The 18,440-nt window shown below is 38.6% G+C and overlaps 2 protein-coding genes across 5 annotated transcripts; both read left to right on the top strand.

Annotated features, from left to right (window-relative positions):
- Positions 1-1,722: 1,722 nt before the first annotated feature.
- Positions 1,723-11,111, top strand: LOC141907007 (uncharacterized). 4 transcript variants are annotated; one of them, XM_074796539.1, is made up of 20 exons: positions 1,723-1,849; positions 2,118-2,149; positions 2,235-2,427; positions 3,057-3,347; positions 3,971-4,084; positions 4,200-4,413; positions 4,710-4,818; positions 4,983-5,136; positions 5,858-5,963; positions 6,075-6,180; positions 6,258-6,429; positions 6,754-6,846; positions 6,935-7,096; positions 7,600-7,777; positions 8,311-8,441; positions 8,580-8,657; positions 8,981-9,081; positions 9,565-9,712; positions 10,531-10,589; positions 10,834-11,111. In XM_074796539.1, exons 3-20 carry the CDS (start codon positions 2,377-2,379, stop codon positions 10,976-10,978), a joined length of 2,412 nt encoding a protein of 803 aa, XP_074652640.1. In that variant the 5' UTR covers positions 1,723-1,849; positions 2,118-2,149; positions 2,235-2,376; the 3' UTR covers positions 10,979-11,111. The 4 variants fall into 4 exon arrangements, with proteins under 4 accessions (XP_074652640.1, XP_074652642.1, XP_074652641.1 ...); XM_074796541.1 differs by lacking the exon at positions 6,754-6,846; XM_074796540.1 differs by lacking the exon at positions 2,118-2,149.
- Positions 11,112-11,385: 274 nt separating this feature from the next.
- Positions 11,386-18,201, top strand: LOC141906760 (aspartyl aminopeptidase-like). The gene is made up of 14 exons (XM_074796104.1): positions 11,386-11,439; positions 11,528-11,690; positions 13,033-13,121; positions 13,688-13,801; positions 14,193-14,318; positions 14,401-14,525; positions 15,115-15,205; positions 15,287-15,394; positions 15,598-15,675; positions 16,375-16,619; positions 16,842-16,881; positions 16,973-17,074; positions 17,612-17,779; positions 17,959-18,201. Exons 2-14 carry the CDS (start codon positions 11,615-11,617, stop codon positions 18,004-18,006), a joined length of 1,410 nt encoding a protein of 469 aa, XP_074652205.1. The 5' UTR covers positions 11,386-11,439; positions 11,528-11,614; the 3' UTR covers positions 18,007-18,201.
- Positions 18,202-18,440: the final 239 nt, after the last annotated feature.

Consider the following 18,440-nt stretch of genomic DNA (forward strand, 5'->3'; position numbering starts at 1 on the left):
ATTGATTGCTAACTTTTTAACTTTCTTTAATTTCTAACTTCGACATGACGGAAAACACTTGTTCAGATTTAAAAATTTTAAAACTAAGGATTTATATAATCAAAAAGAGACAACTTCCGCAGAGATCATACCTGGTGAAAAAGTCTCGAGATTCAACTCAAAGTTTGATGTAACTGATTAAAGGTGAGTTTGTTTTAGTATTATTCAACTCCACTCTAGTCGGATCCGATCAACTCGGAGATACCTGTTCAACTCAGAGATAACCGATCAACTCAGAGATAACCGTTCAACTCAAGAGATAAGCGATCAACTCAGAGATAACCGTTCAACTCAGAGATAAGCGATCAACTCAGAGATAACCGTTCAACTCACGAGATAAGCGATCAACTCAGAGATAACCGTTCAACTCACGAGATAAGCGATCAACTCAGAGATAACCGTTCAACTCAGAGATAACCAATCAACTCGGAGATCACCGTTCAGGCGTTGATCCACGCTGTCGCAATTGCCACACGTGTGACAGTCAGAGCTGCTTAAAAAAATTAAAAAGTTGCCGAAATAAATTACAAGCATATGAAAAGACAAAGGTTTAGTTCATACTGATCCTATAAATACTAGACTAATGCGCAATTACCTTCTCACCTCGTAGATTTTGTCAAATTATATACGCTACGTTAGGTTAATATAAATTATAATTTATTGAGGCTCTGAAAAGTCCACACAACGCGTCTTCAGAAGCATAAATTAGCAAAATGCCTGGTCACCAGTTACCACACCTGACTGGTCACCAGTTACCACACCTGACTGGTCACCAGTCACCACACCTGACTGGTCACCAGTTACCACACCTGACTGGTCACCAGTTACCACGCCTGACTGGTGACCAGTCACCACACCTGACTGGTCACCAGTTACCACACCTGACTGGTCACCAGTTACCACGCCTGACTGATCACCAGTCACCACACCTGACTGGTCACCACAGCGAAATGGTCTCCACACTGACCAGACAAACTTAAATCCTCCGTCAGTCACCATTGATCTATGGTCTAGTGGTTAGCATGCTCGGCTGACATGCTAAAGGTGTCAGGATCGAGTCCTGCTAGGGTTAGGGTTGTAGGCGAGCTAGGGTTAGGGTTACTAAATAGCTAGGATTGGGGTCACTGGCGACTCAGATGCTTACAGGTCACGCTATTTAAAAACTTTTTTTTATTTCTAAAGTGGGTTGATATACACATAAAACTTCGGTGACTCAAAACGTCCTCGATCCTAAATTATTATTAAAATGTCATTCATTTTTCTCGGCCAATACGAGGTCACGTGATGCGCGCTGAACCGGTTTAAACCAGTTTCGCTATCTCTACTTAGATATGCAGATTTTGTTACATTTTAGCCAATCAGTGACGAGTGCGACTGATTATGCGTCCAATCACTGATGAGGATGTTTTAGGAGCTGGACCTTGTGTTTACGTCATAAAATATCAATTATCAAATCAAATCAATTGCTATAAGATATTCCAAGTCTCTGATACACACGCGTTTACCATATTCAATCGGGGAATCAATTGATTTTAGTAAAGCTCCGCAGTTTATAGAGCGAAGATGGATTATAACAGTTGGACATGTGTAAGTTTACTGACCCCAATAGTTAGATAATGTAAAATGTAACGCATTGTTCGACCATTCTTGTCGTACGTGGCGTTGTACCATAGATAGACCTCTTATACAACTGGTATGTCTTCAAACCTAGAGGTGCTCGCAAATGTCTCCCGTAAAATCAGACAAATATCACATGTACCTCTTGTGAGTTACACATATTTTAAATAGTTCAAGATGTAACTGGGTAAAGGTGAGTTTGTCGTAGTTTTAATAAAGTCAAACATTAAAATATTTGCCACCAATTTTATGTTGATTTTATATCAACAATTTTCTGACCCAAATTTGAAAATTTTAGTGAAAATTTTATTGACGACTTCAAAATATTTTCTGAAAGTGGTGAAAACCACTTTCAAGAATCAATTCATTTATTTTTCTAAATTGTATGATTTTATTTGTAATCATTGAGAAATTGCTCTCGTATTTTCTTCTTGCGCTGTTTTATTTTGAACTCACTCCAGACACGTTTTCGATCATTTATTCATGATTCTAGGTAAGTTTGAAACTCGCACCGACCGGAACTGGTAAGCGAGGACAATTCAATTCAATTTATTGACGTAATTTCTTTTCGGTTTTAGCCGGTATTTAGTACAGCTATGACCGGAACCGGGAAGTTGATTCGGGTTTTCCCCGATCAGATCCAGGCCGATGTAATTTATAGTATGTATGTAGAATTTAATTTCAAAGCAAGCCTTCCCCTTACGACGATATTTCAAAAAGATGTTTAAGATTGAACATTTGCCGTCAAAATATCCGTTCAGAAATATAAAGGTAGGTAGAGCAGTTCAGCTGAAACATTATAAATTGCCATTCATTAACTCGGCTCAGTTAGTTACCTAATCGTTGGTGGTAAGCTTTTTATAATCGGATGGGCTTATACCTTATACTTATGTGGTTTGTGAAAATATCCGATCGTGAAACTAAACCACAGTCAGGTTACTGACTATAACTCGGCTATGTATACGATGTAAGGCCTCTAAGTCTTCTAAGCCTAAGTCGGCTCTTAGTTGAGTCTTAAGTCTATTAGTAGGGCCTAGTAGACGCCAATAAGTCTGTTAGTCTTTTAGTTAGTTACCTAATCGTTGGTGGTAAGCTTTTTATAATCGGATGGGCTTATTCCTTATACTTATGTGGTTTGTGAAAATATCCGATCGTGAAACTAAACCACAGTCAGGTTACTGACTATTAGTCTTTAGTCTTTATTTAGTAGGCTCGTGTCCCCATGGGGAACAAGGATGCTAAATTGTCACTGTTTTTGGGTCCGCGGACACTTGAATATGGGCCTTGATACTGGAAAATTGATTGACAGTTAGCAATACTAGATATTTTTGATAAAATGTAACGGAAGCCTTAACTTAAGTATTTGAATGGTATATTGAAATATATCATTGTTATTACAGAAATTGCAGGATCTGTTATGCAGCAGTGATAGACAGTCTGACAGCAGCAGTAATAGACAGTCTGACAGCAGCAGTGATAGACAGTCTGACAGCAGCAGTAATAGACAGTCTGACAGCAGCAGTAATAGACAGTCTGACAGCAGCAGTAATAGACAGTCTGACAGCAGCAGTGCTAGACAGTCTGACACTACTAGTAGTGATTCTATATCATGGATTCAGTATATTCCTGGACATGTTTTTGTTTGTTTGGAAAATGGACATCAACTTGTGACATTTGATATTGATTTACAGGTAATTGTTTTCAGTTTCTAGTAGTAGTCGTCGGGATGTAATCTTCCAACCATACTGCTACAAAACAGGCACCAAAACCAATCCTCTCAATTCTGACACAACATTTAAAAGCAGTTTTCTAGGGCCAGTTCTATAGTCAAAAGTAGCAGTCTTTAATATTGAGACTGATCTCTAAAGTTGTTTGATTGGCTTTAGAACTAGAGATGGTTTTATGTGTAAGCCATATAACTATGGAGCCGGCCCCTGGGGGTATAACTAGTTTGTGTCAGGTTAATTTATTCTGACATATGGTGCAAAACAGCTGTGAAAAAAGGTGCAAACACAAAATGTCTTGTATTATCTATTTCTTTAAACTGACGCATAGTCTGATAGCGAAGGGTGGTCATTGAACTGAAAAACTCAGGGAATCTAGAAACATCTGGAAGAAAAAAATCAGTGGAAACTGGGAATTTGACAAATTTTACCAACAATTCAGGGAATTCAGATAATGCTGTTGATCACGTTTGTCTTTATCAATACGTGATTTAATGAAAAATGAATGAATTGTTGAATTTTCAATCTAGCGATTTCTCTGATTCACTCTACTACTAGACTTGATGAAAATTCTCATTATATATCTTCAGGAAACTGGTAACAATGGCGGCAGTTTGAATGAGGAGCTAAATCGAACTTTTCAAACAGACCAGAAACTGATTAGATTGATAGTTCAACCACATTTACACAATACAGTCTTATTAGTTAGTATTATCAGTGACTTCTGAGTGATTGGAGTCAGGACTCTTCAACCCCCCTTCACTATAGTCTCCTCTCTTTCCTGTGTTTGCATGAAATGGCAAATTGTCAATGTTACAGATTTTACTGAATGGTGACATAGAGATTTGGAATTATAAATCAGCGATGTTAGGATGGAGTTTATCCGGTCAGTTTCGACTGTGTTCGCAAACAGGTTGGACGATCTCTACCGCCGAACTTCATCACAAACACAACGCCATCTACTGGTGCGAACACAAACAACATCTCGATGACGTCGAGTGGAGAATCTGTCGCAGGAGGCTGCCGAATAACGGTAAGACTAGAACGGGGTCGTGGACTGTAGAAATGGATCCAGAACTGTGGAACTGAGTCCAGAACTGTGTAACTGGATTCAGAACTGTGGAACTGGGTCCAGAACTGTGGAACTGAGTCCAGAACTGTGGAACTGGGTCCAGAACTGTGGAACTGGGTCCAGAACTGTGTAACTGGATTCAGAACTGTGGAACTGGGTTCAGAACTGTGGAACTGGGTCTAGAACTGTGGAACTGGGTTCAGAACTGTGGAACTGAGTTGTAGTTATTTGATGATATGATTTGTTTATATTTTTAGACAGTGGAAGCTGGAATCATTTCACAGTTGGTGAATTTGAGATTCTACTCGATAATTCTCCTGAATGCGACCTATTTATTCAAAAAAATTCATTACTTATCAGTCCCAGGTAAGCAAACAACTTAAATCAGTTGTTCACCCAATTCTACAGTTGTTTATCCAATTCTACAGTTGTTTATCCAATTATACAGTTGTTTACCCAATTCTAAAGTTGTGTACCTGACAAAAACTGTTGATAATTATGGATATAATTATGAATATAATTATTTGTAGGATTCCAGAAGGTTTATATCTGCGATGGTTGAATGATGATAGTTTGATGGAATTGTATCATTACGATGTTGGTCGTCTGCAACAGTTTCAAACTAATCAACAACCTGTAGATTTTACACAATTAATACTGACTGAAATATCTACAAGAGGAATGGTGAGTCTTATCACAGATATAACACAACACCAGTACCGGGTTCTTCTGCACCAAGTTCCACAAGTTCATGTCCCAGAATTTGGGTTGCTTTCTCTATTTAGGACCTTAGTGAAAGCAACCAAAATTCTTGCGTCAAATACGCTACCGGTTAAATGTAGCCTGAAAAGCCAGTTGTACAAGTCTGGATCCAGTTACATGGTTCACAGAATCTTGACTGTCAAACTAGATCTAGAACTGTGGAACTGAGTACACAACTGTGGAACTGAGTCCAGAACTGTGGAACTGAGTACACAACTGTGGAACTGAGTCCAGAACTGTGGAACTGAGTACACAACTGTAGAACTGAGTCCAGAACTGTGGAACTGAGTACACAACTGTAGAACTGAGTTCAGAACTGTGAAACTGGATCCAGAACTGGGTACACAACTGTGAAACTGGATCCAGAACTGGGTACACAACTGTGAAACTGGATCCAGAACTGGGTACACAACTGTGAAACTGGATCCAGAACTGGAGACAGAACTGTGGAACTGGAGACAGAACTGTGGAACTGGATCCAGAACTGAAACTGGATCCAGAACTGGACACAGAACTGTGGAACTGAGTCCAGAACTGTGGAATTGGGTCCAGAACTGTGGAACTGAGTCTAGAAATATGGCATTGAGTCCTGATCTATTTCTAAACACTAGCCTTGATTGAAATATAAAATTGTATATTTCAGTTGAATACCTGCTGCAGCCCAATCAAAATAATCCCAGATTTCAGAAGAGAAGATGTTTATTTTATAGATTCAACGACTCAAATTAAAACTCTCAACTCTGATGGAAGTAAGTGGTGAATAATCTCGATTAAACCGGTTGTTTCACCGAATGTATTTCACAGATCTCCGATAAACCGATAAAACTGGTTTAATTGTAATGAATTTGTTGTAATTGTAGATTTTCTGGTCTCGTGTCAGCTGCAGATCAGCCGCGAAACTTTGAAGGAAGGAAAGTTTTTCACGTTTGCGGGAATTTTAGGAATTCTGTTTAAAACAACTTTCAGGTAAACAACATTAAATTCATCGGTTTCAATTATTACATTATTTCGACTGTTTTTAAACGGCTTTTTGTTTTGTTTAGTTTTTACAGTCTGGCGACGGGTATGCATGTTTTTGAGATGGCCCCCATTATGAGTTCGATATTCGGTGATAATTTGAGAATGTGGAACACTATGACATCATCGCGTCAATCAGTCGGGTTTTACACGAGTAAATCTGTTTGTGAAATAATTCCACTTCAAAATCAATACCAGGTTTGTGAACAGAAATAGGATCCACAGTTTTGTACCCAATTCCACAAGTTCATGTCCATGTTCCACTGTTCAGGATACAGTTCCACAGTTCTGAACTCAGTTCCACAGTTCAGAGCCCAGTTCCACAGTTCAGGACCGCAGTTCCACAGTAGTTCTGGAGCTAGTTCCACAGTAATGAACTCAGTTCCACAGTTCTGGAGCTAGTTCCACAGTTATGAACTCAGTTCCACGGTAATGAACTCAGTTCCACTGTGGAACTGGATCCTGTTGGTAACCTCTTTGACAGTAGCTACAAATTACCGAAGTGAATGATGAATATTTTAGATGGATGCTGGATTAAAGAATGGTGGATGTTGTTTAAATGGTTTTGATGAGTCGTTTAGTTTAGCGTTACCTGTAACCAATCTGTGCAGTGAGGTAAAAAGAACAAAATAAGTTTTACAGAAAATCTTTCTGTCTTTAATAATTTGTGTCGGAATTTGTTAAACTTCGTTTTAAATTTCAGGTTGAGATGGCGCCACCGGAGAGAATGAAAAGGAATTTATTGATCGAGAAGAATAAGTCTGGAACTTTGCCAATAACGCAACTGAATTTACAAACTCAAAAATTCGTCGATACGTTTTTGAAAGCGGAGGAAAATTTTGTGATTCATTGCACCGAATTACAGGTTAGTGCCTCCCTCAATCCGACCTCTTACTACCTCCACCCTACTCCTTACTCTCTGTTATCCCAGAACTGTACAGTGTTAAGGTTAGAGCCTCCATCAACTGACACCCAAAGTCCAGTTCCACAGTCATGAGGTAGAGTTAGTTACCTCTGAGTTAAGATTTGATCAGGAGACAAGAACTGGGTCCAGATCCACAGTTGTCAGCTTTATGTTGACTTTAAAATAGTTAAAATGCGTTTATTTCTAATATTATATTTAAAATCTTCTAATTTCAACTGACCACACTTAAGATAGTTAACAAAGATTATTCGCAGATCTGGACAGATTGATTTGAATTGAATCCTAACTTAGAAATTAACTTCAATTGAGTTTAATTCCCAACTACGGAACTTAAGAACTGAGTCCTCGGGGTTGTTTTTTAACGAGACCCTGATATCCTATTTAGAGTACCGGTACTCACTACTTGTAATCAATTTAGAGCGAAATCTGTCTGATGATTTCAGGGCGATAAAGTTGAACAGCAGCAGCAGCAGGCAGTGATCGAAGGTCAGATTTATGAATTGTTCACATCAAATAGTTACTCATTGAGTAAAAGACAACATGAAATTGAGCGTTTACAGAACAGTCGACCGCGCAACGTTTTAAAAACTATTCAAACTATCTTACAGTTGAACGATGAAGGTAAGAATGAAACCATCAAATTTAACAACTAGACTTATCTCAAACAGGTCTGTTGTAACGAGAGAAATCCCACAATTACGAAGCCAAGATTGAAAAATTCTATATCAAGATGATTATATTTGAGGAGCGACGTTTCGGCTAACAACTGTTAGCCATCATCAGGAGTACTGATGGGTTCAGCAGGGGTTCTTTGAATCGGGTCAGTTGTACGGTCATAGCTTAGATTTAAGACCAGTCTAAGCTTGTCTTAGTTCTATAATCAATTTAACAGCTTAAGACCATTCTTAGGCTCATCTTCATATAGCCAATCATACAACTTAAGACCATGCTAGAATTTAAAGATGACTTCTGGACATGATTGCAAATGAGCCCTGTAATTATATGCATTGGATATTCTATGCCTGGTCTTATTTTGTTTGACCTGTTTTGAGCGAAGCACAGTCTTATCTTTAAGTCTCAACCGTGGAACTGGACCAATGTAATTCTGGTTTTATCTTGAGTCTCAACTTATATCAACATACTTCCAATTGTAGCTACTGACAGTAAGGCTGATACGAGCGTATGGAAGGCAGCTCTGGCAGTTGAGTATGACCGCAGCGCTTTATGTCTCCCATTGTTTGATTTGACTTGTCAACTTTTATATGAATTACAGCCTGAAATATTGGTAAGATTTAGTGTTTAACTAAACGATGTATGGAGTCACTGCATGTTTGGAAATTTAACTCATAAAGTCAAACATGACTTAATAATCTGATCCAAAAACACGAATGTAATGGAATTTGATCTTTTTCGCTTTTTGTAGGAAAACTTTTTAGCCTTGTCCGATAGAATATGCGACCAGTTTGTCTTGTCGACAGGGGGCAGCACGTTCAAGAAAAAGGTCAGTATAATCTCGGTATAATTTTGTAGTTATGGACCCAGTTCCACAGTTCTGTGTTAAGATTTGACTCAGAGTTAACTCATTGAAAATGAACTAACTAACTAGTTAATGAACTTAACTCAGACTTAACTCTAACTCACAACTGTGGAACTGGGTCCTGGAGTTTTTGATTGTGGAACCTTTCCGGCCAATCATGAATATTAAATTCAAGGTAAACAGGAGATCCACCACTACACACATGCTAGAGTGGGTCCCGAAATGGGGATTGTTTGCTTGGAGATTTTTTTTAGGAAATCATGCAAATTGTGTTTGTATTTTTATAGGTTAGTGTTTACAACAGAGCCGCAATTTGCATCTTATCTAGAATTTCTGATCCTGAAAATAAAACTGCTATCATCGTTAAATCCAGAATATTATTGAACAGGTAATCAAAATACTTTATCTTTTCTTATTCCAACGCTTCAAACAGTTTAATCCGGTTTGATACCTGTGAAACTCACTGTAGTGGGTGATGGTCATTATGTTGATGACTTAAACTTAAAAGTAAATTGAATTAGAAATTAGTCATTATGATTTGAACTTTAGAGTAAATAGAATTAAAAATACTAATTGATTCTCAAAAATAGAGATGACTTCAATAATGTGACGACTTGTTCTTATGACGACTTACACTTAGTAAATTGAATTAGAAATACAAATTGAGACTATAATAGAAATGACTTCAGTAATGTGACGACTTATTCAAATGATGACTTACACTTAAGAATAAATTGAATTAGAAATACAAATGAGACTGAAAATACGAAATGACTTCAGTAATTTGACGACTTATCAAACTGAGATGACTTTTGACTGTAATTCATAATTCTCATTAATTAATTGTGTTAATTGATGTTTGTCTCTACAGTGATATAGCTCACAGTCAGTATCAAGCGTTGAGACTGCTGCTAGAACACGATTTATTTGAAGAAAGCGTTGAATTAGTGGAGAAATTATCAAACAATGATGAACTACACTGTGAACTATACAGTGTAATATTCATTGAGTTATTACAGGTAAATATACCGCAACCCTCCATCAAACAACACACCCCTTCAAAATATCTTAGACTGTCCCCTCCATAGACAACCCCCCCTTAAAACATAGACTTACCCCTTCATAGACATCCCCCCTTCAAAACATCTTAGACTGTCCCCTCCATAGACAACCCCCCTTAAAACATAGACTTACCCCTTCATAGACATCCCCCCTTCAAAACATCTTAGACTTACCCCTTCATAGACATCCCCCCTTCAAAACATCTTAGACTTACCCCTTCATAGACATCCCCCCTTCAAAATATCTTAGACTTACCCCTTCATAGACATCCCCCCTTCAAAATATCTTAGACTGTCCCCTCCATAGACAACCCCCCCCTTAAAACATAGACTTACCCCTTCATAGACATCCCCCCTTCAAAACATCTTAGACTGTCCCCTCCATAGACCTTTAAACATCTTAGACTAACCTCAACCCTCCATAGACAACCCCCCCTTAAAACATCTTAGACTAACCCCTCCATAGACAACCCCCCCTTAAAACATAGACTTACCCCTTCGTAGACAACCCCCCCTTAAAACATCTTAGACTAACCTCTTCATAGACAACTCCCCCCCTTAAAACAAATTAGACTAACCCCTTCATAGACAACCCCCCTTCAAAACATGTTAGACTGTCCCATCCATAGACCTTTTAATATCGTAGACGAACCCCTCTCCATAGACAACCCCCCTTCAAAACATCCAACTTATTCCAACCCACTTGAATATCCCCTCTGAAGTCTGAAATTATATCTGCTCAATTGATAAACTTTATTTCTTTTTTTTCCTTTCAGAAAAACTGCCTGAAGAAATTCATCAACAGAATTATGGAACTTTTACCTTTCAATATGACGTAAGATATTATTAAAAACCCAATTGATCGTATAATCTAATTAATTTAGTGAATAATTTAAACTACGGGGTTTGTAGTTGCTCTTAAGATGGTTAAGGATAACTGGTGGTCAAATGTACCATGGCAAAAATGCGATTCCAATTGTCACTATTTCCGTTTTTAACATCCGTGGGCAATTCATAAAATCTTGAAGACGTTTTTTATTAGTGAAAATGAGTAAAAATGTGTCGTTTTATTTTTGTAGGGTGAATCATTTATTGGGATTGTTAGAAAGAATCAAATGTTTGAATCGTGATTCAGTGTTTGCCAGAGATTCTGAGGCTGAGATTACTGTAGCTGATATCTGTCCTTATTTACTGACCAGACTAACATCCCAGTCCGGTCGCTAGCCCTACCCCCCCCTCAAAACCCATCCCCTGCGGAACAGTACAGATTTATTATTGTTTAAGTTATTTTGAGATGATTATAATTTGTAAAAAAAAGTATATAGGAAGCATTTGTATGAAAAATATATTTATGAGTTCTGTGAAATTCATCATCAGAATTGTGTTGCTGCCCCCTAGTGGCGATTGTTTAATGCTGGGAGTGGTTTCGTCGACACAAACAGATGCAGATGCAGTTTTAATGCGGGTCATTTTCGGCCGTATGTTATTCATCCTAGGTTTAAATACCGACAGTCCCGCGGGTTTCTTAAGTTTAGCGAATAAACCGAAATTGAATTGTTTGCCTAATAAAGTCAAACTTGAATTGAATTGAATGCGACTCGGGGGTACCCGAAATAGCTACTTCAGTTCCGGTTTACTTCCGGGTTTCCCAGTTTTTGACAGTTCTAAAGTAGAAGACGCTCAGGGTAAGTTTTATCGAGTTCTAAAATCGAGTATTTAATTCGGAATTGATGTACGTGGTGATGATTTAAAGAGTTTTAAATCTCGTTTCAGTTGTTCTATTTCCCGCTGCTGACTGTGCCACTACTCTACTCTTCTTGTCTCCTGATCTACGATTCTCTGAAGAAAGTGAAAATCAAAATGTCTAAAGACTCTGTTGTTTCTTCCGCTAAGAGGTTTTTGGCTTACGTCAATAAATCTCCGTCACCTTTTCATGGTAAGATTGTCGGCGTTGACTGATTGGGGACTGGGGATGGTTAGTCAGTAACCTGTCTGTGGTTTAGTTTCACGATCGGATATTTTCACAAACCACAGTCAGGAATGGGAAGGTCATTTTTGTATGAAATCTTCGTCAGCCAATTTGACTGACGAGTAATTTGCCTGGCATTTCATTGTCTCTTAAGATATCTGTCTCATTTTTGTTGTAATCGACGCACAACAGATTCGTAGTTTGTCTGATACCTATAACACCTCACCTGACGATCTTAATCCATGTGCAAATCGGCCGTAAAGTGAGAGTAAATTTCCGTCCAGTCAACAGCTGCCATTTTGAAAATTACTGGAGGTGCTGGCACCTGTGGACTGAGGCCAGGACAACAGCACAAACTAACGAAGCGAAACGACGAAATTTAAAAAAATTAAGAAATCAACACTTATACACATTTTTCTTTTACCAGAAATTTATTGTTTCATTATTCGTTATGGAAAACACGAAGATTTGAAATACAAGTTGGAAAACCATCAAAAATAAAAATTGTCGTTTCGTCTTGGAAGTTTTATATAAATCCTTGTAGGTCCCCTTGTCTTATCATGCCACATGTGCAATACAGAGAAATGGCGGCCAATGGCGAAATTTGTGGAGAAATTAATTAATTTCTCCAAATAATGTTGATTAATCACTCGAAACATACATAAAATTGGATTATTTCGAAAGGTACCTGTGTTAGTTTGTGAATTAAGCCATTAATTGTAGACTGAAGTGAATAGAAAGTATATTTTTGAAGTGTTACTTTTTTCAACCGTGTTTTGGTCCTTGTCATCCCTAACGTTGGTATAAGCCCATCCGATTATAAAAAGCTTACCACCAACGATTAGGTAACTAACTAGGGGATGGTCTGAGTGTGACGTTGGTCATTTTTGAAAGATAGATGGGCCAAGAGTAGAGGTGTTTGATAGGAGAGAGTGAGTGGTTCTAGGTCATGTAGGTTCTGTTACTGCTGCATCCAAATACACAGCAGGAGAGAGTGAAATAAATGTTAGGCACTGGAGTCTGTGTAGCGTAGAGGGCGACTAGGAATCCCTCTGGAGTTGGTTGGGTGACTTTAAATCTCACTGAGGGGATTCCAGTCAACTGTAAATCTGATGAAGAATGAGTGTTTTAATTGGTTGGCCCTTTAGGGAACAGCGAAGCACTGGGTTTGGTTTATCATTTCTCTTTCTACTGCGTAGTAATCACTTTGATTGTTCTACCTGGCTGTGGTTAGCGTTGAGGGCGGCAGTCTGTTCTAGGCTGACATTTATAGGTGATTGACTCGGATTCTTCTTACTTTATCTTTTAGCTGTTGAAGAATGCCAGAAATTATTGTTATCGGCCGGATTTAAAGAGATCAAAGAATCAGAAACCTGGAACATTCAACCTCTAGATAAGGTACAAACAATGATGTCATAGGGGGATTTATGGAGGTAGACATCTTTTCTGAAAGTGTCTATAGATCAAATCACTAGTAGACAATTTGATGATGTCATAGTGGGATTTATGGAGGTAGACATCTTTTCTGGAAGTGTCTATAGATCAAATCACTAGTAGACAATTTGATGATGTCATAGGGGGATTTATGAAGGCAGACATCTTTTCTGGAAGTGTCTATAGATCAAATCACTAGTAGACAATTTGATGATGTCATAGGGGGATTTATGAAGGCAGACATCTTTTCTAGAAGTGTCTATAGATCAAATCACTAGTAGACAATTTGATGATGTCATAGGGGGATTTATGAAGGCAGACATCTTTTCTGGAAGTGTCTATAGATCAAATCACTAGTAGACAATTTGATGATGTCATAGGGGGATTAATGTAGGCAGACATTTGAAATGAAAAATTGTCTTAAATAGTGAAATTGTAAGCCACAATAATCATGAGAACTATTTTCTAATTAATGACTCTGATTTTAATTGATTATTAATTCTAATTACTGATGTTGTTTTATTTTCTAGTATTTCGTAACGAGGAATAAATCATCTATAATCGCGTTCGCGGTCGGTGGTAACTATAAACCGGGTAATGGATTCAGTATCGTAGGAGCTCATACCGATAGTCCGTGTTTAAAGGTACGGGTCAGGTTTCACTAAAAACGGTTTTCATAAATGGACTCTTTTTTGAGTGAATTTAGGAACTGAAAGGTTTATTGAGAGCCTTAAATATATAATTGAAAAACTTGTTAGGCCTATAGAATTGATTTAACTTTTGAACTTAATTTTTCGACAAGTTTATACAAATACTGGACCTACTAGTGAGATAAACAGTAAACCCTCCTCCCTCCTCTCATCCTCCCCTTTCCTCCCTATCTTTCCCTCCTCTCCCCTCTCCCTCCTCCTCTCCCTCTCCTGGCTCTCCCTCTCCTCTCTCTCTCCTCTCCCTATCTCCCCTCTCTCTCCGTCTCCTGGCTCTCCCTCTTGCTCCCCCGCTCAGGATCAGAGTCAAGTGATTTTCATATTTCAGGTGAAACCGGTTTCGAAGAAAGTGAACAATGGATATTTACAAGTTGGTGTTCAGTGTTATGGAGGTGGAACGTGGCATACATGGTTCGATAGAGATCTAACAGTCGCTGGTCGACTTATTGTTCAAGTATGTCAGTCATTAATATTAACGAGTGAAGCCCCGCCCTCGATTATGTAAATTAGATGTAAATGAGATGTTGTGTTTACAGGACGGTGATAGATTGACACATCGTCTGGTTCACGTTGAGCGTCCGATTTTACGAGTTCCGAATATAGCGATTCATTTACAACGAGACATGAACGAGAAATTCAGCCCTAATAAAGAGACACATCTGTGAGTATCCACCATCCACACTTAATTCCACCATTCATCTCCAGTATCTACACTCAGTTAATTCACCATCCAGTTCCACAGTTCTAAATCCAGTTCCACAGTTCTGTATCCAGTTCCACAGTTCTGAACTCAGTTCCACAGTTCTGTATCCAGTTCCACAGTTCTGGACTCAGTTCCACAGTTCTGTATCCAGTTCCACAGTTCTGGACTCAGTTCCACAGTTCTGAACTCAGTTCCACAGTTCTTGACCTAGTTCCACAGTTTCTGGACCCAGTTCCACAGTTCTGGACTCAGTTCTACAGTTCTGAACCCAGTTCTACAGTTCTGGATCCAGTTCTCCAGTTCTGGATCCAGTTCCACAGTGTCTGAACTCAGTCCCACAGTTTTTGGACTCAGTTCAACAGTTCTGGACCCAGTTCCACAGTTCTGGACTCAGTTCCACAGTTCTGAACTCAGTTCCACAGTTCTGAACTCAGTTCCACAGTTCTGGACCCAGTTCCACAGTGTCTGAACTCAGTTCCACAGTTACTGGACTCAAGAAATGGAGGGTGTCCTCATTGTCTGAATATCTTGTATTGTTGTATTACAGTGAACCGATCCTAGCGACCGTCGCTCAAGAGGAACTCAACACTGGCTCAAAATCATCGAAGGAAATCGGTCACCATGGTGATCTGACGCAGGTAATGACAACAATACCCGCTCTTCGATCAGCGCAACAATTAAACCTGTTTCATACCAGTTGTTATTGGTTACTGTTTTAGGCGGAGAAACATCATTCGGTGTTAATTGATTTGTTGTGTTCAGAGGCAGACGTCAAACCGGAACAAATTATTGATTTTGAATTGATGCTGGCGGATACACAACCAGCGGTAAATACTCTCCTTAAAAATACTACTTTAAAACTGCTTAACAGAAATTACTTTTAAAAGTACCTGAAACTTCTTTAATTTAAGCGAAAAAGTCCAAAACTTCTTTGAAACTCTTTTAGTTTTGAGGAAAAGGCAATTAACAACTTTTTTATGTCCAGTAAACTGCGCCTAAATCGATATACAGTTCGTTTCTAATTTTACAGGTCACCGGTGGAATTTTCGACGAGTTTATTTTCTCACCGAGATTGGATAATTTAGTGAACGCTTTCTGCGCGACCGAGGTAAAATCAGCGGCCATCTTGAATTAATTAAAACGCCGTTCATTATTCCGCGATACCTGTGGAACTTGTTCTATCCGTTGATCCATAATTCATAATACTAGAATCTTTCTTTAGCGGAATTTCGCTATTTTATTTCACTTTCTATAATTTTGGACTCGATCTTTAGGAATTCTATAAACGACTGTCTTGATTTTACATAATTTTACTGCTGTTCTAACTATGGAGACCGAGTAGTTGTCGAATAAACACTATAATCAGTGTATACTGTAGATAAATGAAAAAATCCCACACTTCGAATTAAATTATAGGAAATAATTTATTATTTTGAAACCACAACGTTTCGGCTGTTGACTAACAGCCATCATCAGGTGGAAGCCATCATCATTCCACCTGATTCCACCTGATGATGGCTTCCAGCTGATGATGGCTGTTAGTCAACAGCCGAAATGTTGTGGTTTCAAAATAATAAATTATTTCCTATAATTTAATTCGAAGTGTGGGATTTCTTCATTTATGGAGACAGAGTGTCTGTGTTTTTTTTTCAGGGTAATTTCAAAATAGTTTCGGGAGACTTAGACTTCATTCCTAGGATATAGATTTCTCTGCTGTCAGAGAATGCTTATATGTCACTGTACTTAAAAGACTTTATCTTCTAATCACTTTTAATCAGGACCGATGTTTGGTGTTTGTAATTTGTAGGCTCTGATCGCGTCGTGCAGCGATGTCTCTCGGTCTCTAAGCGCCGACAGTAACGTTCGACTCATCAGTCTATTCGACAATGAAGAGGTCGGTTCTCAGAGCGCTCAGGGCGCCGAGTCGATGATACAGGAACACGTACTACGACGACTGGCCACCGGGGAAAACCCGACGGCGTTCGAGGAAGCTATTCCGAAATCGTTAATGATCAGCGCTGATCAGGCTCACGCCGTTCATCCTAATTACTCGTTAGTATCCACTCCCTACAACTCCTTTATAATAACTCCTTCTTAATGAAAAAAAACTTTTAAATGTTTTTGAAACTCCTTTCATTTGAATAGAATGCCCAAAAATGCTTTTGAACTCCTTCAATTTTGAAAACAGGCAATTTGAAATCTAGATTTTCCCGAATTTTAGTCAAATTATTTAGTTTTTTTCGAATAATTTGATAATGTGTTTTTTGTTTCCAGTTCGAAACACGAAGATAATCACAAACCAGCTTTACACAAGGTGTTTATTTCAATCATAATATTTCTATTTCTTCAGTGATTCATAGAAAATCAGAAATCATAAAATGGTTCGTTCTCTGTTTGCTTTTTAGGGGATTGTGGTTAAGATTAACGCCAACCAACGCTACGCTACGACTTCAATCACAAGCGCCATCTTGAGGCAAATAGCGAAAATAGTAAATGTACCATTACAGGTAAATATTTACAGCAGTCCCAACGCTACCGAGTTCCCTGATTCTCAACTCAGTACTTACAGCAGTCTCGGCACACTACTGAGTTCCCTGATTCTCAATACTACTGAGTTCCCTGATTCTCAACACTACTGAGTTCCCTGATTCTCAACACTACTGAGTTCCCTGATTCTCAATACTACTGAGTTCCCTGATTCTCAACACTACTGAGTTCCCTGATTCTCAATACTACTGAGTTCCCTGATTCTCAACACTACTGAGTTCCTTGGATCCAGTTCCACAGCTGTGAGTTAGAGTTAACTTTTGTTAGTTCATTTTCAATGAGTTAACTCAAGAGTCAAATTGTTACACAGAACTGTGGAACTGGACCCTGATTCTCAACACTACTGAGTTTCTTGGATCCAGTTCAACAGTTGTGAGTTAGAGTTCACTTTTGAGTTAAAGTTAGTTAATTTTCGATGAGTTAACTCCGAGTCAGAACTGTGGAACTGGACCCTGATTCTTGAATTCCCTGATTGTCACTTGTAATAATATTTTCAGGATTTTGTAGTGAAGAATGATTCTCCATGTGGTAGTACAATCGGTCCAATAATGTCAGCTCGTTTAGGCATGGCTACAGTAGATGTCGGAGGTCCTCAATTATCGATGCATTCAATTAGAGAAATGTGCTGCACTTCAAGTATACATCAATCCATTCAACTGTTTCAAGTAAGAATTTATTTATTCGTCTAAATATACTTTATTCCTGCAGCCTCGACCCTGTACCTCCCTGGGATGTCGTAAATGGTTTAAGGGATGGCTCCAAGCCGATGGGTAGGGTGGCTCCAGGCTGCAGATCTCTGATCAGTTTTCATGATAATTTATTTGTGTTATTTTGTATTTTTCAGGGATTCTTTGAGAATTATCCGACCATCTATAATTCCATGGACTTTTAATCAATAACCGCTGAATGAGACAAGAGAGAGAGAGAGAGAGAGAGAGAAAGGAGAGATATCATGGATAATCAATCTACACGAATTTGAAGGAGAACTTTGAAAAAGAAAGAAATTTAAAGAAATTTGTAAGGTGCTCGAAATCGATTGAGCGTTTGTCACAATGACATGAAACATGATGATAGAATGATTAAAACTCTATTTAAATTCATGTTTTGTGTGATTCAAGTTTTTACAATTGAATTTCACTTTTTGAAGAGGTTTTCATCGATATCCATGGATAGTTCATCCCAGGTCCTTCCATCCGTGGATAGTCCGTCCGTGGTCCTTCCATCCGTGGATAGTCCGTCCGTGGTCCTTCCATCCGTGGATAGTCCGTCTGTGGTCCTTCCATCCCTGGATAGTCCATATCCATGGATAGTCCGTCCATGGTCCTT

The sequence above is a fragment of the Tubulanus polymorphus genome, chromosome 6 (genome assembly GCF_964204645.1).
Source record: "Tubulanus polymorphus chromosome 6, tnTubPoly1.2, whole genome shotgun sequence".
In the NCBI taxonomy this organism is placed as follows: Eukaryota; Metazoa; Nemertea; class Palaeonemertea; order Tubulaniformes; family Tubulanidae; genus Tubulanus; species Tubulanus polymorphus.